This window comes from Apteryx rowi, unplaced genomic scaffold, assembly GCF_003343035.1.
Source record: "Apteryx rowi isolate R43461 unplaced genomic scaffold, aptRow1 scaffold_220, whole genome shotgun sequence".
In the NCBI taxonomy this organism is placed as follows: domain Eukaryota; kingdom Metazoa; phylum Chordata; class Aves; order Apterygiformes; family Apterygidae; genus Apteryx; species Apteryx rowi.
In genome coordinates, this window is record NW_020448531.1 from 1,314,729 (window position 1) to 1,332,680 (window position 17,952).

The 17,952-nt window shown below is 47.0% G+C and overlaps 2 protein-coding genes across 4 annotated transcripts in view; one reads left to right on the forward strand and one right to left on the reverse strand.

Annotated features, from left to right (window-relative positions):
• The first annotated feature begins 6 nt into the window (after positions 1 to 6).
• On the forward strand, positions 7 to 15,659 carry TMEM259 (transmembrane protein 259). Of its 2 annotated transcripts, none has more exons than XM_026064771.1 (11): positions 7 to 460; positions 5,100 to 5,366; positions 5,858 to 6,026; positions 7,939 to 8,049; positions 9,513 to 9,635; positions 10,003 to 10,103; positions 11,037 to 11,094; positions 11,397 to 11,480; positions 12,058 to 12,190; positions 12,579 to 12,678; positions 13,553 to 15,659. In XM_026064771.1, exons 1-11 carry the CDS (start codon positions 227 to 229, stop codon positions 14,399 to 14,401), a joined length of 2,229 nt encoding a protein of 742 aa, XP_025920556.1. In that variant the 5' UTR covers positions 7 to 226; the 3' UTR covers positions 14,402 to 15,659. The 2 variants fall into 2 exon arrangements, with proteins under 2 accessions (XP_025920556.1, XP_025920557.1); XM_026064772.1 differs by having other exon boundaries at positions 227 to 460; positions 5,858 to 5,972.
• A 767-nt stretch (positions 15,660 to 16,426) lies between these two features.
• Positions 16,427 to 17,952, reverse strand: part of GRIN3B (glutamate ionotropic receptor NMDA type subunit 3B) — a 10,429-nt gene continuing 8,903 nt past the window's right edge. The window contains exon 11 of one of the 2 annotated variants that reach the window (XM_026064767.1): positions 16,427 to 17,352. In XM_026064767.1, the coding sequence (XP_025920552.1) occupies positions 17,301 to 17,352 (52 nt within the window). In that variant the 3' untranslated portion in view covers positions 16,427 to 17,300. Of the gene's footprint in view, positions 17,410 to 17,952 lie in introns of both variants that reach the window. The other variant, XM_026064768.1, reaches the window with a different exon arrangement.

Sequence of the window (17,952 nt, forward strand, 5' to 3'; positions counted from 1 at the left end):
GGAGGCCGCGCCGGGCCCTGGGCACCGACCCCGTGCGGGCAGCGGGGCGGGGGCGCCGCCCGGTCCCCCCCGCTGTTGCTCCACCTGTCCGGGGAAGCCCTCGGGCCTCCCCCACCGGGGGAGCAGGGTCCCTCCGGGGCGGCCCTTCCCCTCCTGCGAAGGAGGAACGGTCCCTCCGACCCGCCTCGGGAAGAGTGCCAGCTTGCTCCCTGCCGCAGCGGTCAGGATGTCCGAGAACCAGCCCAACGCCAACAACCATCACCCGGCCAACAACACCGGGGGTGGCGGGGCTGCCGGCGCCAACAACCGCGGCGTCCGCAATCCCAACCTCAACCAGAACCCCTTGATCAACGTGCGCGATCGCCTCTTCCATGCCCTCTTCTTCAAGATGGCAGTGACCTATGCTCGCCTGTTCCCACCGTCCTTCCGCCGTATCTTCGAGTTCTTCGTTCTCCTCAAGGTGAGGGGCACCAATGTGCTTTACGGTTCCCTACGGCACCTGTAGTCAGGTGTTAAGGCATAAATTTCCTCAGGGTAATTTACAACCCCCCCCCCCAAAAGCTCAGTTCTGCTCCTCTGCTAGGAGCACAGCCTGGTTTTGGACCATCGAGACCAGGTTGTCCCCTGAGTTGACATGTGCTCCTCTTTGGTGAGGAAGACAAGAATAATTACAGTGATGTTTGGAGGTCCACAGAACATCTGAACTCTCGTACGAGATCTGTACATAAAAAGAGATTGAAAATCTCTGATCTGGCTTGATGGGTAGTTGGTCTAATGTGGATTAAAACCAGTGATGGGGGTATGAAAGACTTCTGATTCCATTTCTAAGCAATCACTTTTTGGATGTGGAGTATGGCTTAATCAAGATATTTGATTGTGGTGTATTGCTAAAGTCTTGTCTTTTCTATAAGTAATTGCACACACACACACACACACACAATACCGTTTCTTTTTAGTAGTCAACAACCTCAGGTACATGTGGACAGTGCTGCACCTCTCCCAAACTGGGTAAAAACCTGCCTGCTTTTTTGCTGATGCGGGTGCAGGTTTGGGCACTCATGGAGGTGCTAGTGTTTAAATGGGGAGCTGAAGCTGAATTCTTCTTGGGACAGGTTAGGCCTTCTGGATTAGAACTGAAGTGTGTTGGTCACAGTGGCCTGTTGCTGTCCACCTGGCCAGCTGCTCTCAAGTTGAATACTGCATCTTGGCTTCCAGATCTCATGCTGACACTTCTCACTGGTGCCGATTATAGGAAATTAAAAATAAGGGGAAGAGGGGAAAGGAGGTTGCTAAGTGACAACAGTGTGCTTCCATTACGAGTTTCTAAAATTCAGCCAATTTAAAGCAAGCAAACAGTCAGGATCCCTTGACTCATACTACACGTATGTTTTCTTTACCAAATACAAAGTGAGAGCCTTTTTATGATAACATAATAGACATGACATGACAGTGTACTTTTGCAATACTCTCTTTTTGTCTGAGAAATGTTCAGGTTTTTAACATCTCTCTCCCCCACCCCCTGCATTGTGTTAGTGGATTCAGGCAGACCGAGAGACTGGAAGTGGGAGGCACCAACCACTAGGCTGTCAGGTAGAATGAGTGGTACTCACCAAGGTAGCATCAGCTCTTTGTGTTCTGTGTTTTGATGAAAGCACGCCTGAGGAGATGAAAATAGTCACAGGACATCTGCAGAGAACAGCCTATTTCCATCCTGAGAACTGGAAGCCTTACCAAACTAAGGCAGACTTTAGCAGGCAGCATGGTCTCAGTTCTCTGTATATAGAGTATCCAGTAGGAGCTTAAATTAGAGGCTGTGGTCCTGTGAACTGCTGGTCAGGTGAATCCCTGAAACTGCTTATGGTTTTGTTGGCCTCATCATGGTTCCCTCTATGGCAAGAGAGATATATATGTTCGAGTAAGATGTTGTTAGATTAGAGGAAAGGTGGGATTCAGTCTGTATTAATGGTAGTCCTCTCCTTTTTCTGATTTTCCTTATTTTGCAGCTCCTCCACAGGTTTGACTTTTTTACCAGTCTGTTTAGTCCTAGCAAGTAGGTCAAGAACAAAGTTTACTTAAAAATAAGCACCTTAATACCATTGGAAAAGGAATGTATCAAGCTTAGCTTTACTGCTTGCTGCACTAGAGTTCCTCCGAGTTCTGAGCTATGAACTTTGGGCAGTACTGGGTAACATCATGAACAGGTTTATTGCCTTTGCTATAAGGAACAAATTTTATTAGCCCACTTTGTTTTACTGTGACTTTATAGCTATTCTTTTGATTGAAAAGCATCTTCTGATGGGTTATAAAATTGGTATACTGCAGCCTGAAAGGTCTTTTTGAGGTTTGACAAACTGTTAACTGATAGACTGGTGATTTGTCTGAACTTTAGGTCAGCAGATGTACTTGTCACAACAGGTAATTTTATTTTAATAACAATACCTCATTGCTGGTACTGGATGGTGCTTTTGGACTTAATTTTGTTGGTGTGATAGGCAAGGACTTTGTCTGATTGGTTATGTGTAAGAGAGACCTCGGCTTAGACTTGCTTAAAACTCTTCTGAGATATTAAAATGTTGCTAAGATAGAAAAACACTATTTCCTGAGCGCGGAGATTTGCCAATTTAATGAAAAATACTCCCCTATAGCTTTAAACATGATACAAGACACTGGAAGAGTACCTGTTGGGAATTGCAGACTTGTGTTAATATAGAGTGACAGTGCTAGAAGGAACAGGATTGGGGGGTTCAAAGTACCTATGATGGTAGGGTGGCCTGGCAGGGGAGGAATGGAAGAGGAGTTTCGATTTCTTATTAAAAGTCTTTGAGAGGGAGATCCATGTTGCATGAAGAGTTTGCATGCTGAAAGCTCTGAGGTTGTCTGTGGTGGCTGGGTCGGTGTGACAGTCGCAGGGTCACAGCTGCTGCCAGGCTGTGTGCTCTGTTAGGTCAGAGCAAAGGTCTGACTAGCCTGGCATCTTGCCTACAGCAGAGGCCCAGAGCATAGGCCAGGAGGGAGGATAAAGCCACGGCAAGCGTGTGGTGATGCTTCCTGCAACCTGTTCAGCCTCTGGCAGGCCAGCTCGGTGTCAGAGCTGTGGCAGAGTTTGTAATTTCACAGCAGCCTGTAGTGGATCTGAACACAGAGCTGGTGACTCTGCAGAAGGTTGGCTTCCTCTTGTTCTTGTGGTAGGTTGTCTTTTGTTCTTTTGCTGAGGTTTGCGGGTTTTTTTCTGTCTTGTCAAGTTGGGCAGTCTTCTCTGTGCTCTAGTAGGAAGTATTTAACAGGAAACATTTTGTGCTGAGAAGGGAATGGTTGAAAGCTATAGTTACATTTCTGTTTTTTTCAATTTGCCTTGGGGCCTTGTCATCACATGTTGATGCTGTGTTTGGTTGGTTTGGCAGTGGTGCAGTCATTTTAGGGATGGTGTTGGTTTGCAAGGCCTTATATGGCATTGGGGCCTGTGCATGTGACCTGTGCTTTTCAGCAGGATACCTGTACTTCATGCAAGTGCTGGTGACAGCTCTAACCTTGCTTCTTTCCCTTCTGTGGTTAACATTTGCCTGATTGAGCGGAGATTAAACAGATCTGTCTCAACATTTTCTAACCTTTCTGCCAGGGCTGAAGTAGCCTTTTCTCATGAGTGTGTTAAGTTAGCAGCGAATCAAACACATTCTTGGTTTTTAGTGAACTGATCTGCAGATTGGCAAAGTTTCTTCAAGATGGTACTTTGGCTCCTTGAAATGAGATATAATTCAGCAGAAAATAAGCTGTGTGTGATCTGAAAATACCATCTAATTTGTATTGTGTTTAGCTGCTTACTTAGTATATCTTGTACCAAGGAAACTGGTGGATTCATCTACTTTTAAAGAAAACCTGTTAGGGCCTAGCCTTTAAAATGCAGGAAGTTTCAGACCCTTATAGAAGAACCATTTGTTTCTAGAAATACTCTTCCTGGATCTTGTCTTTATTATATGGGTGAAATTTTACTCTATCCCAGTCAGTTTGTGTTGTTAAGCCTCATCCTTCATTTTATAGGATGTTTCACAGCTTACTGGGGTGATTTCAGTGTGTGTGTCATCTCTTTTCATTTGCTGTCATTCTGCAGAGCAAGGTTGAGGTCATCAACTCAAAGAAGTTGCTCATCAGTATTCATCTGAGATCTAGAGGCTTGAGCAATAAACTTGCTTCTGTGAGCATTCCCCCACTGTATTCCTTGAATCAGAGGGAAGAGCCTGATACTGTTTTGTCAGTAAACAAACATTGATGAACTAAAGCTAGAACAAGGAAGTTCACCTTGTTGACAAGTTATCTGGTGGAGCAAACTTCTGTAGCTTGGCCTGCAGGCTTCTTAGTGGTTAGGCATTGCAGCTTCTTTCCTTGAAGCTGGCCTCTGCTGCCTCGTCAGCCAGCTGTCTTAGGTATAGTAACCATTTTGCCAGAAGAACATGTTACTTTGCTTCTCATTCAGGAGAGATTAAGGCCTGATTTTTCCATTGCTCCATACCACTAATTAATTTCTTGCACCTATGTGCAATGTTACCGGATCAAAGAAAGAAGTGTTTTGCACGGATATACAAGGAGGCAATACAGTGAGCAGTTTGCGCGTGGTTTTGTAACAGTCAGCACCTGTGTGATTCTGGACAGTGTGCATATTAACACTGCTGACTGCTTTTTGGGTGGCAGCCAGCTAGCATATAACCATGGCACAGTTGTATTAATGGAGAAGTTTTGGTCACAGGCACTTTGGAAACTCTTGCTCCCAGGAAAAGCTCTGGATCTCTCTTGATGTTTACCTGAAGGAGACAAGGTTTCAGCTGGTTAAAGAGGCATCAGAAGGGCTGACGAAGGGAATATTATATCGCTTGCTCTGTAAAGATGAAGAGATTACCTGATTCTGGTTTGGTTGCTTTATTGTTTGGTACAGGGACCACCAAGGTTAGAAAGCATAAAAGCTCTTGTCCACTTGCATGTACATTTGTCCAAGTTAATCCAGTGTCTTTATGGGCGAGCAAGAGATGGCTGATTAAAACTGGGGAATTTGTAAACAGGTCAAGTTTCATTGGACTAATGTTTTCTGCTTTGTTTCTTGTTGTGCGTAGGCTCTCTTTGTGCTCTTCATCCTGGCTTACATTCACATCGCCTTCTCCCGCTCACCCATTAACTGCTTGGAGCACGTGCGGGATAAATGGCCACGCGACGGCATCTTACGGGTGGAAATACAGCGCAACTCAAGCCGAGCCCCCATCTTCTTGCAGTTCTGTGATGTTGAGAAGTTCCCAGGAATGGTAGTTGAGTCCACAACTGAGGAAGAGGAGGAAGAAGAGGAGGAAATGACTGTAGATATGTTTGAAAACAGCTCTATCAAGGTAAAGACTCTTTCCATGGGTACACAGAAGGAGATGGGAAACTGGGTTTCAGTTTGGGGTGAAATAGTTTGTTAGCACAGTCGTCTCAAGTTTGGAGCTGTGAGGAGAAGCAGTAATCTCTGCTGGAGTCTTGCAGTGCTGACAGCCTGTTTGGTTTGTGATCCAGCAGGTTTTCAACACCGTGCAGCTTTTCTACTCTTGCAGCCTGGGACTCGACCCTCCTTAGCAGTGAAACTAGTCTAAACAGCTGGGGTCTGCCACAGTCCATCTCTGATCCCCCAGTCACTTAGAGACAGAACGTGTTCCTCGGCATTTTCTGACCCTCCACATCAGTCTCTCTTGTTTTAAGATAGAAATTAAAGCCTGAGAAAGTGGCCTCTTCTGTTCTCCTTTCGGTGGTTGAGGCCTTCTCTGAGGGCAGAGAGGGAGCACAGAAGACTTGAACTGAAATGACTGCTAAAGTGACTGTCACCGCCATGGTTTTCCAACAGTTTGAGCTGGATATTGAGCCCAAGGTGTTCCTCAAGCCATCCCGGATGAGCAGCACCGAGGCACTGACCCACAACGAAAGCCAGGAGTTCTCGTTTAGTGAAGCAACCACTAAAGGTATGCAGCCTCTGAGGGAGACTGTGTCCGAGTTTGAGATGCTAGCCAGAGCAGGTAAAGACAACTTACACTGCTATCTGTGCTCCCTCCTTCCCTTGCGCCTGTGCATCTTCCCTGCACATCTCACTCCTCCTGGCTTCTCTGGGCCCATGCATAATAACCTTAAGTGTCTTCCAACTATCCCTGATGCTTTCAGTTGTGGTTAATGTTACCACTACTAACAGTAGATCTATAGGAATCCCTTTCCTTGGGCTGGAAGGGAGACTGGGAGTGGGGGTCATCTGCATTATAATATTTGTTGAAGCCCCTTGGTCTGCTGTCATGTTTCTGCAGTGACAGTGCCAAATGCTTCTGATGAATTTGAACCTTCCTTCTTTGACCAGTTGTGCTGCGTTTGCTGTCCTCTTGAGATCTGCAGGGATCCAACTGACAGCGCACATTCCTAATTGAACAGGCTTGGGCTGTATTTTGGATCTCTTAAATGACACCAATGCCTGGAATAGTTAACTATGCTGAAAGCCACTGAGCAAGTTTCAGTAGATTGCGAGATACAGTATTGCTGTTCTGCATCACTCAGATTATTATCCGGCTTTATCCCTCCCCTTATTTCAGCATGACTTAAGCTGCTAATGTTTCATAAACTCTAGAAGGAGCTTTAATGACTATGTATTGTTTAAAATGGAATTCCAATATTAGGAAAGTTCTGTGTCTAGTGGTTTGGGGGGGGGAATCTGTTAAAAGTCACATATACTAAAATAGAGACATGGCAGCTGGATTCTTATTTAATTTTGGCATTTTCACGCACACTTTTATCCCTGGAAAAAAATGGAATTATTTGCTCTTCAGAAGTACAGGATGTTCTAGCTATGGAGGATTGTGAGACTGGACATTATAATGGCGCTGTTCCCTTGCTCTTGCAATTTTACTTGATGCTGATCCAGAACTCATTACTCCTGAACTTCAGGTCATTAAGTCGCTTAAGCCTGGAGAACATACAAATATTTTTGGTGCAATACCTTCATTAATAGTTGCCTACGTTCTGTGAGAATCACACTCTACAATGCTGTGTACAGTGATGGGCTGTGCTTTGATTTGCTGAATGCCTAAGTGGAAATGATCCAGAAAGATGGTGGGAGAAAGGAATTGTGCTGCTTCCCAATGTGGTTATAAAATTCATTTTTCCAAAGGGATCTTAAATCCCCCCAAACCTGTTTCCTCTGTTTTTCCAGCTTTCTTGTGTTAAAAGTACATGAAATTAAATGTTTAGACAAAATACATCACCACTGAAAAATGTTTTGTGCTACAAAGAAAGCAATTCTTTTATTGACACTTAAACATTTTATTGCCATTCGAGCTTAAAACTATTTTCTTCTGAAAACAAAAAGTTAAACTCATCAGACTGTGTTTGCTGCCCTACATGTGGGCTCTCTTCTCCAGACAGAGCCAGGGAAGCTTTAAAGTGGGCGTTTCTGTCACTAATGTGTTGCTGTAAGTCAGATGAGGCAGATGCATTTCTTCTAAATTACTGTGTCCCCTTAACTGTTTTTGCTGCTGTTGTGAGAAGCCTCACACCTGCCTCCCCACACCTCTTGGGAGATACGTTGTGACAGTTTGAAAGATCAGGAATTAAATTGCTTGGATTGCATGGCTCCTACTTACCAGGAGATTTTATTTTCTTGGAGCCAATGTGGTAGAAAGCATCTATTTTGAACCTTTCTTAAACAACATCCCCCCCCCCCYCAAAAAAAAAAAAAGACCATCTTCAGGCACTGAAGAATTTTAAAGCCCTAATTGTCTCAATTTGTTTTAAATTGACTAAGGGAAGCCTGGAGCCCATATTCACAACTGACTCTCTTTTCAAGAACTTGGTAGAAGGAAGTGGGGGAGGAATCCAGAGGTGCTGTTTCTTTGTGGTAATTGTTGGCAAACGCTGCTGTTGAGTTTCACTTCCCATCCTCTCTTGCAGTGTGGCCACAGGAAGAGTACATTGTGGAGTACTCTTTGGAATATGGGTTTTTGCGTCTGTCCCAGAGCACTCGACAGCGCCTCAGCATCCCAGTCATGGTGGTAACTTTGGGTGAGTGAGGAACCAGCCCACTCTGGTGCACTGGTGGATAAGTATTCTTCAGAGATACCTACATGCTGTTAGCGCTCATCCAAATTTCAGTCATGTCCCATCTCCTCTTTAGTCTTCTGGAAACTATTTGTAACTGTTGATGGTGCTCATTTTCCATATAGAAGAGCTTCTTTATGAAGTCTTTATTGCTGTAGTAGGTCATCCCTTTCCAAGATGAGTAGTCTGAAATGACAGAGCCTGTTGCAGTGCCTGAGCCCTAATATTACATCTAGCACTGTTTTCTCATCCAAGAAGGAATATCCTCAAGATACTGAAGATCTGGGTTCAGTCAGTGCATCTCTTCCTCCTTCTTCCTTTTTTTTTTCTTCCTTACTGCTTTTGCATTACATTTTAAGAGTCTTGAACCCAAATAGCCTGCAGCCCTTTGAGACAGTGATTCTGCAGTGTATAGCAGCATCGCAATGCCAGTGCCTGGTAGCAAGAGTAATTGTGCATGTGTCAGGAACGATACTAAGCAGATTTGCTTAGTGTTGTCTCAACATACTTCTGTCCCTCTGTTAGCACCAGCAGACCACTGTTCTGGGATGGCATGCTCTTCTCCTGACATTCAGTCTGTTAAAACCTGTACTAGTCAGAAATATGGTCTCGGACCTTCTCATGCCTGCAATTTTAATTGATCTGTAATGAGTCATTAGTGCAGCAGTCGGACTAAATTGCATTACTTATTCCCAATAAAACTGAAGTACAGTTGGGCTGCAGTATTAAGCAGTGATCTCATGGTAGGTAATGGGTAGTTTCCATATTAAATGTTTATTTACTGATCTGGGCTTTCAAATTCAGCTAGGCAAATTCCTTCATAAGCATTCTAGTACTTTATTAAAAAATTATTCTTAGTTATGCTTCATGTTTAATTTAGGTTTGGGGTATTTTTGCAAGTGAACTAGTGTTTGTACAGCAGAATGCATTTGCGTGTACTGTACCAGCGGCAAGAGATGGAATTGAACAGCCTTCACTAGTGCCCAGAGCCGTGGGGAGGTGTTCGCATGTCCTCTACTGCAAGAGGGCCCATGAGGACTGGAAGGCCCCAGCAGTGGCATGCTGAGGTCAGCTGGGGGCTGAAATATCTCAGTCTGTCCCTCCCAAATTTCACCAGAACTTGTTTCTCTGGGCCTTTAGTTGGGGTGAGCCCACTGTTACTGGGAAGATCATCTGAGCCTTGGAGTCAAATTCCCTTTGTGTATATGTGAAGAGAGATTATAACAGCCCTGATGTAAGTGTTGGGGCCTGATTGACATTGGCATTTTGTCAGCCTGTCTATATTTGTCAGGGTGTGACATTTTCCCTCCCAGTCCTGCCCAATTTAGTTATATTGGCAAAGGTCCGAGTGCAGGACTGGGCGCTTGCCTTTCCTTCTCTGTGGCTTAAGATCTGAACAGACTGAATGTTTTCTGTCTTTTATCTAGATCCCACCAGGGACCAGTGCTTTGGGGACAGATTCAGTCGCCTATTGCTGGATGAGTTCTTGGGTTATGATGACATCCTGATGTCAAGTGTCAAAGCTTTAGCTGAAAATGAAGAAAACAAAGGTAAGACTTGGAGGAATCACTTTCAGCAGCTGTGCAGGAGGTGATGTTTTTCCTGTGGATGCGTGAATACCATCTTCTGTTGATTAATCTCTAATGCAGGGAACAGTTCCCTGTGTTATGTAGAGATGTTATTGTCAAGGACAAAATAAAACAAGCAGGAGTGGAGAGGAAATGTCTGCAAACATGATTTTCTACTGCCTCATTGATTGTACTGCATAACAATAAGAGAATGTAGCCATGAGGAGATGATGCCATGCATCTCCTGCTTTAAATCCTTTTTTTTTTTTTTTTTTTTTTTTTTTTTTGAAGGCACTGGAAGTTTGGTCTTAGCTTGTGGGCTAATCGCATTGGGCTTTGTTTTTTCCAGGTTTCCTTCGCAATGTGGTGTCTGGGGAGCACTATCGCTTTGTCAGCATGTGGATGGCTAGGACTTCATACCTTGCAGCCTTTGTCATCATGGTCATATTTGTAAGTGGGGAGGAGCTGGGCATTGTCCGGATTCTCTGGTCAGCTTATGGGTGAGGTTGGGTGTTTGTGTACAGCAGTACAGTCCTGTGCTCACGTGAGAGGTCACATCTGCTTTCAAAACCAATCTGATGGAGTATGCAGTTGCACTTTGAAAATTTGTCTGCGGGTATTAAAAGTCCTCAAAATGAAACAGAGGAGCTGAAATGGAATGAAATACTGGTTTTATTGTCAAAGGGGTGATTCAGGTTAGAGTCTTAGTATAGTTAAGCTCTCAGGCTGCCAAGGGGTGGGATGCAAAAGTTTGCCCTCAGATTTTTAAGAACAGATTTAACTAATGTGCCAGGGTTGATTGGGATAGAACTGAATCTCCTGTGATTACTTGTGTGACCAGATGATTACAGAATACAGATAAGTATTGGACAAGAGATCTCAATAATGACTGAGCCTGTGTTCATAGCCTTAGATGACCGTCTCTCTTCGTGTCTGACCTTCCACTGATGCAGCTCCTTGTACAATAATATTGTAGCTGATAAGAGGAGAAATGGAAATGAGTGCAGGGTGACCACTGTCAGAGAGGCAGCATGAGCTACTGGGAGGAGCATGGATATAGGACAAGAAGAAACCCTAGTTCCAGCTCTTATGCTGCTATTTGGCCATTGCTCGATTATTCAGCATAAGTCTCTTTACAGACCAATTACGTATTGTCTGTTTCACTGCAGTAGTATAAAGATTAATTGCTGTTTGTGAAGCCTTAATTACTCTGTGGGAAGTCCTTCTGCATAGCTCAGGCTAAGGAATGTGAGATGTGCATGGCACGCTGTGCAGTGCTGTAAGTCCAAACTTGTCTGTCTAAGCCTCTGCCGTAATGCAATTTTGAAAGTGAATCCCTGGACCTGCGTGGCTCTAACACTGACTTCTGTTCTCCTATTTCAGACTCTGTCTGTTTCAATGCTGTTGCGTTACTCGCACCATCAGATCTTTGTCTTCATTGGTAAGGGTTTTCTGAGGCATTTAGGGTGTATTGAAAACTGGGCCTGCTCTAGCACAGCGTAGCTTGTGTGTACTCTTGACCACTGTTGTTTAGAAGAGTTCCTGCATGTAGCTGCACAGGAAATGTCCCCCTGCCCTGTGCTTCTGGGAGCAGTTCTGACTCTTGTCAGTATCTGGGGCAGTGGACTAGAGACAGCGGAGTTCACAGCATGTTGCAGTGCTCCGAATGGGGAGTGATGTGGGGATGGAGGTTTCTCTGGTCCTGTGTTCACCTTGTGTCATAGTGTGCTTTCCTTCTTGCAGTTGATCTGTTACAGATGCTGGAAATGAACATGACAATTGCATTCCCTGCAGCTCCCCTACTCACTGTCATCCTGGCTTTAGTAGGTAAGAACATTAGCTCATTTCTTATATAAAGGAAGACGTGCAGCAAGTCACTTTGGGGTCTTAGAAAGTATAATTCCTTTTTCTGACCTGGCCACAGCAGGTGGTTAGTGTGTCTGCTCCTCACAAGGTGGAAGGCTTTGGAATTTGATGGCAGACAATAACCTGCATTATCCTTCCAAGTCTCCTGGAAAATCAGTTCATTAGGAAATCACATAAACTGAGGCTTTGTCTGTCTTTCACTTTAGCTCCTTTCAGATTCATGCTTCCTGTGACCACATTGCATTAGCACAATTTTAATTAAAGATAAACAAACAAAAACCCAAATCTCTGCTGTCTGGAGTCAGCTGATCCTCTGACCCACGTAGTAACTACAATGAGCAGTGAAACTTGTTTGACCTTGTCTGCTGTTTTAAGCAAAAATAGTGTTGTCCTGTTATGGGCTTTGCCATATAATTGCACAGCTCCAGTTCTAGAAATCACAGAGAACTTGTTCAGATGCCCCTTTGGGGAAACTCTTCACTGGAACTGTTGTCCGTGCCCTACGGAGTGATGTCAGACACCTCTCTCCATCCTGTAGGTATGGAGGCCATTATGTCAGAGTTCTTCAATGACACCACGACTGCATTTTACATCATCCTTATTGTATGGCTGGCTGACCAATATGATGCTATCTGTTGCCACACCAATACGAGTAAGAGACACTGGCTCAGGTAAGAGCTGGCTAGGACCTCGTTTGTATATTGCACACAGCTTTATTCTCTAGCGGGAGGTTTCTTTAGACCCTTTCGAGCCCTCCCAAGGAGGAGGGCTTCCACTCTTGTATGTGTATGTCCTTGGGAGCTGCCGTACATGTCTCTGGGTTCAAAGCGCAATTGCTTCCACTTTGGGTCTCATGCATGGCACTCTGGAATAACTCCTACCCTTTGTTTTGCATTGTTTAACACCTGTTCATAGTAGGGCAATTCAAATTACCTGTTGCGGGGGGTCTACACCACCCTGGGCAAAGTGTCGCTGGTCCGAATGGAGTGATGAGTAGAAGGAAACTCATGTTTGTCCTGTCCAGTGATGTATCCTAGTATTTATTGCTTTTCTCTGCAGGTTTTTCTATCTGTATCACTTTGCCTTTTATGCTTACCACTATCGATTCAATGGGCAGTACAGCAGCCTGGCTCTGGTCACCTCATGGCTGTTCATCCAGGTGAGTAGCTGCCATTTCTGCTGCACATTAGTGATGCCAGCTGTATGGAGGCAGGTGGTGGTGTTGTGATCATTCCCCACATCTCAGAGGGGTCTGGCTAGCTGTGTAATATTTAAACTATTGTGCTGCTGATTGCTCAAACTGGCTTTGCTGTTACAAAGAGAGGGCCATCAACTGCAGTTTGGACTTCATCAGGCTTCTTGTCAAGCTGAGTTTGAGTATTTGTGTAAAAGATTAAAATAATCCCTGGTTTGGAAATGAAACAATAAAAGGAGGCTCTCAGACAGCAGGACTTTTTGGTCAGTGGCTCAAATCCAGACGTGCAACTGACAGCAGACTGATATCAAGTGAGTTTTGAAAGGTGTTAGGGAAGGATCCATGTCCCGTCTCTCTGGAAGACATCCCACTGAGGGTCTCCTAATGCAGAGGTTGAGGAGTGGGTCAGGTCTGTGCAGTGAGGGTATTAGTGAGACCATCTCTAAATTGATGTCTCCAATATCCTGTTTCAATCAAATCATTTGTGTTTCTCTGGCTCTTGATCTGCCCCCTTTCTCTGCTGTGAGATGCAGATAGGGAGCTGAGGACGGGCCAGAGCTAAGTGCCTTTACCCTTCTTGTTTTCACCCCTAAAAAGAAGGGGTGGGGGGGCTGCATTGCCTTTCTTCAGAGCTTTTATAGTTACTCTGACAGCAGCCTGGATGAACCATAGCAGAAGGGATAAATCTCTTCCAAAATTTCAGATACCGTCTTTGGTCAGAGCAGCCAAATTCCCCAGTCACTGTCTTTACAGGTAGGGGAGAGAACAGTTTTGTAAGGTGCGTCTAGGCTTGCAGCCTAGGCCCAATGAGTGACTCCTTTCCCTTTGCTTTCTCTAGCATTCAATGATCTACTTCTTCCACCACTATGAGCTGCCAGCTATTCTCCAGCAGATCAGGATCCAAGAGATGCTGCTGCAGAACCAGCAGGTGGGCCAGGGGACTCAGACGACACTCCAAGACAACCTCAACAACAACACTACAGCTGCCCCGGTCGACATGGGGAGCCGACGACCCCACCTGGCCGCTGGACCCTCTGGGGAGAGCAGCAGCCCTGCTGCACTGACTCCCAGCGAGGCCTCCAGTGTCCTTGCTGCTGCCACAGCTGCTTCTGTTGGGAGTGATCTGAACTGGGTAGCTGAGACAGCCGCTATCGTTACAGAAGCCTCGTTTCTCTCTGACCTGAGCACTACCCTCTTGGAGCCAAATGTGGTGCATGAAGCCATGGCCAACGGGAACCCTCAGGATGCTGCCACTGCCTCCAGTTTGGTGGCCCGAATCAGAGTCAGCAGCGACCATCCGGAGACTGCTGTGGGCTCCATCACTATTGAAGTCACTTCAACATCTGTGGTTGCTGCAGCAGATATTCCCCCTGCTACAGAGGAGGCGCCAGCTACGCTCCTTGTCCCAGTACAGGGAGACGGGGCCTCTGTCCCCAGCCCTTCCCTTCCTGAGCAGACTGCGGCTGTAGAAGGGTCAGACAGCCAAGCAAAGCCTAGTGGAAAGAACTGCGTTGCAAACAGCAGTGTGGCAGAGACCCCGCCAACCTTTGTGCAGAATGCTGATCTGGACAAACGTTTGGGTCACGCTCTAGGGGACCTGGGGGAGAGTAACCCTTGCCCAGCACCAGCGGATAGTACAGCTAGCTCCAAACCTTGCTTGGAGCCAGACTTGAGGAGCCTGTCTTGAGTCCCTGTTCTTGGCAACTCTGGACTGCCAGGAAGGCATTTGGATTTTGTTTGTTATTATTTCTCACCTCACCATCATCCTTAACCCATGAATTCCTCTTAGTGGAGGCAGAGTAGCTGGGACAGAGAAAAGGTGCTGCAGTAAACTCCCCTGAGAAGAGTAATTGTGCGCTTGTGTATGAGAAGGGATGAATATGCACGGGACTGCTAGGCTTCTTGCTGCAGGGAGGGAGTGATGGTATGTTCCCTTTCACAGCCTGGAAGGCACCTGGGGCCTTGTGCTTTCCCTGAAGTTGCTGGCAAGCAGAGTGGTTGGATTAAGCCTGTAGCCAGCTCAGTATTACGACTTTTCTTCGCCCCTCACAGCAGCCTCAACTTTGCCCCTAAGGTTGCGTTTGCAGTTCTGGTAGTGCTCACAGCCGTGAGCTGATTTGTGACAAACCGTGTTTGCGTATGGCAACTTTCTGGTTAGAAAAGCTACTGCATATGAATGAAGAGAGTGTTTTCAGACATCCTTGGGAGAGCCGCAGAAGGCAGAAAGCTGGTAAATTTTCCTTCTCTTCTAGTGAAAGAGTAGCTTAAAACCTTCCTCCCAATATTAGATCTACTCGCATCAGAGCAAAGCTGGGCAATTACCAAAGTAGAGCTGCAGCTCACCCACATCTTTTCTGCCCTTAAACTTCATTAATCAGTGGGTTTGGGGGTTAGAAGCTGCCATGCCCGAGTTAGAGCTTCCATGCTAGGGTGGATGCATTTGGCTGGGCCTGGAAGCAGTGGGTGGATTCATGTTCTGGTCAGCCCTGGAGAAATGCTGTCCTTTCTGCTGCTGGTGACATCTGCAAGGGCTCTGTGAATTTGGCTGCTCTTAAATGCATGTGGTCAGCATAAGGTGGGAGCTTCTGCCACAGGCAAATGGCCTCAAATAGTATCTACTTGGAACTGATCTGCAGCTTCATTATCTTTGGAGATGTTTGGGATGAGGAGGACAGCAGCTCTGTCTCTGTACAACTACTTTCGGCACCTGCAGCTGTAGGTGGTATAGTTTGCTTTTCAGTGCCTTGTCCCTTAAATGGGACACGTTTGCGTTCTAAGATCAGCTCCATCCCGGAGGAGAGATCAGCCATTCGTGAGGTTGAACTGTTGCGTGAGATAGTATAGCGAAGAACCAAAACACTAAAGCCAAGAAACTTCAGCTAGTTTTCCCTCTCTTTCCTGGCAGAAGAGGTGAAGCTGGCTTTGAGACGTGTGTCCGACCCCTGTACAATACAGCGAGCTGGCTTGGTATCACAGGGCTGAATTAGGGGTTTGGGACAGGGATCAGCTACCCCTGAGGGTGGGTTGGACCCGCATGTGTATGACTGGAAGGAGGGTTTCTGCTTGTAGGTAGAGCAGAGCTCTTGCGAATGGGGAGCGACACGGGAGAGACTCATGTCTGCGGGGCTCTGAGAAAAGGCGCTTAAGGAAATATGTGGTGGAAAAGGGCAGAGCTGGGAGGAGGTGGCTTGGGGCACTTGACCTGCTTTTTGCAGAGGAGCAAGGTAGCTCGCTGGGGAAGCGCCCCTGGATTTCAGCCTCATCCCTGCATAGCTAAGCAGCATCGGTGCGAGTCCACAGGCCTCTCCCTTTGGAGGGCGGTGTAGGTTTCTGTGGATCTCATCAGGAATGGATTTTCCTTGTCAGTACCAAAGGGGTTCAGAACCCCACACTTCACTTTCTTTGCATTTCTTGCCCAGGAAACCCCTTGTTTTGTTTTGTTTTGTTTTGTTTTGTTTTTAGGAGCCCTGGGTGTTGCTCTGGGGAAACAGGGAGAGTCTGCTAGTGACCAGCATGTCTGAACCTGCAACCAGCCTTCCTGGGAAGGAGCTGGGGCCAGCCAAACGAGGCTCGTGGGTGACCTGGCTCCCTGCCTCCAGGCATAGATGTGCCACAGCACAAGAGAGCAAGAAATAATCATAGGCTTTTAAGAGGAGCGGGTGGGAGGGAGGGGGAGAATGGGGGGAAATGAACCAAATCACTTGCTGAATGAAGAGTAGAGTTCATTCTATTTAATTAATGTACAAAATGTGTTTGTATATAATAATAAATATTATATCTAACAGCTGCTGTGGTGCTGCTCTGGTTTTCCTGCTAGCGGTTGTGCTGGGTTCCTGCTGGAAGTCGATGTGTGAGGATCCTGTCCCATGTGCGGGCTCGGCAAACCAAACGCTGTAAATAGCCACTGCTGCCGCTGTGCGAGGAGGCGAGGGGCTCCCAGCACCGTGAGGGAGGGCCCTGCTCGCTCCTGTTACAGCTGCCCTGCCCGGGTCCATGCCAGGGCTGGGCAGGACAGGGAGTGCTGAGCCCGACTCCCCAGCACTGGCATTCACCAGCTTTTCGCAGCCTCTTTGTGCAAGTGAAAAGGCTGCAGGGAGGGAAGACGTTCCTGCAGCGTCTTTTGCTGTGCCATCACCGCCATCCTTTCATGGCCACCTACAGTCGCCCACGTTTGGACTGGGAGGTTATTTAATTTCCTCTCCCAGAGGCTGGCAGGGGAAGAGGTAAGTCTTCTCTGGGGTCTGTGACCTCTTGCAGCCCCCAGCGCGAGAACCAGGCCGGTGCTGGTGTCGTCCATCACTCGCCCTTTGCCCGAGGAAGACTCAGTTTCTGGTTTGAGGCAGCTCCGGAGAACAGCCCAGCGTCGCTTCCCTGGAGCTGGCTCTCCCGCAGGGGCAGCTCGGGTCTAAACCCGCCCTGCTCCCCACCACCATCGCAGACGCGCTTCTGCTCAGCCGGCGGCACCAGTAGTGCTGCAGGGCGAGGGCTACTCACCTTCCCGCTTGCGCGTCTGTGCCTGCCCGGCTGGGGAGCTTGAGGCGCACGGGACCGACGGGCTCTCCTGCGGCTGGGATGAAGCTGGAGCACTAATCGCTGCTGTCCTGCAGCGCGGCTGGGCTGGGCTGGGCTGCTGCGAGCCTGCAGGGAAGGGAGAGAACCATTACCTTCTCCCTAAGAGATCCTTAGAGGATACAGCTGGAAGAAAAAAAAAAAAAAAAAAAACAGTCTTTATTTTTCTCTGTCATCTTTACTTGCATGGTTTAAAAAGACAGTTATTAACTTCTCTAGTAACCTGCCAGCAAAAATGCTGCTGTTTGTTTGGTCCGGTGGTGCAGGGGCATCTTACCTAATCTTAACCCACTACCTTCACAAAAATTAAAAATCCTGATGTAAGGCTGATGGCTGCAGTTGAACCACCCCAGCTGCAGAGGTAGCGGAGGAATAGCTGGTTTCCCCGGGCTTCAGCGCAGGGGAAGGGGAGGCAGCCCAGGGCGGCAGCGCAGTGGCATTTTTTTCCTCTTTCACTTGTCTGTTTACAGCTGCAGCTAGTGAAGGCGGTGGACAGTATCACTGCAGCGCAGCCTGACCTCTGCTTGCTTTTAGAGGCCGTCTCCGTCCTCCCTGTTCTGGGAGAGCGGAGCACTACGTGTCCCCCCGGGAAGGGAAGGGAGGCTGAGTCTGGCCGCCCAAGGAGGGCGCAGGCTTTTGTCCTAGCAATGACTTACTGTCGCAGTGGTG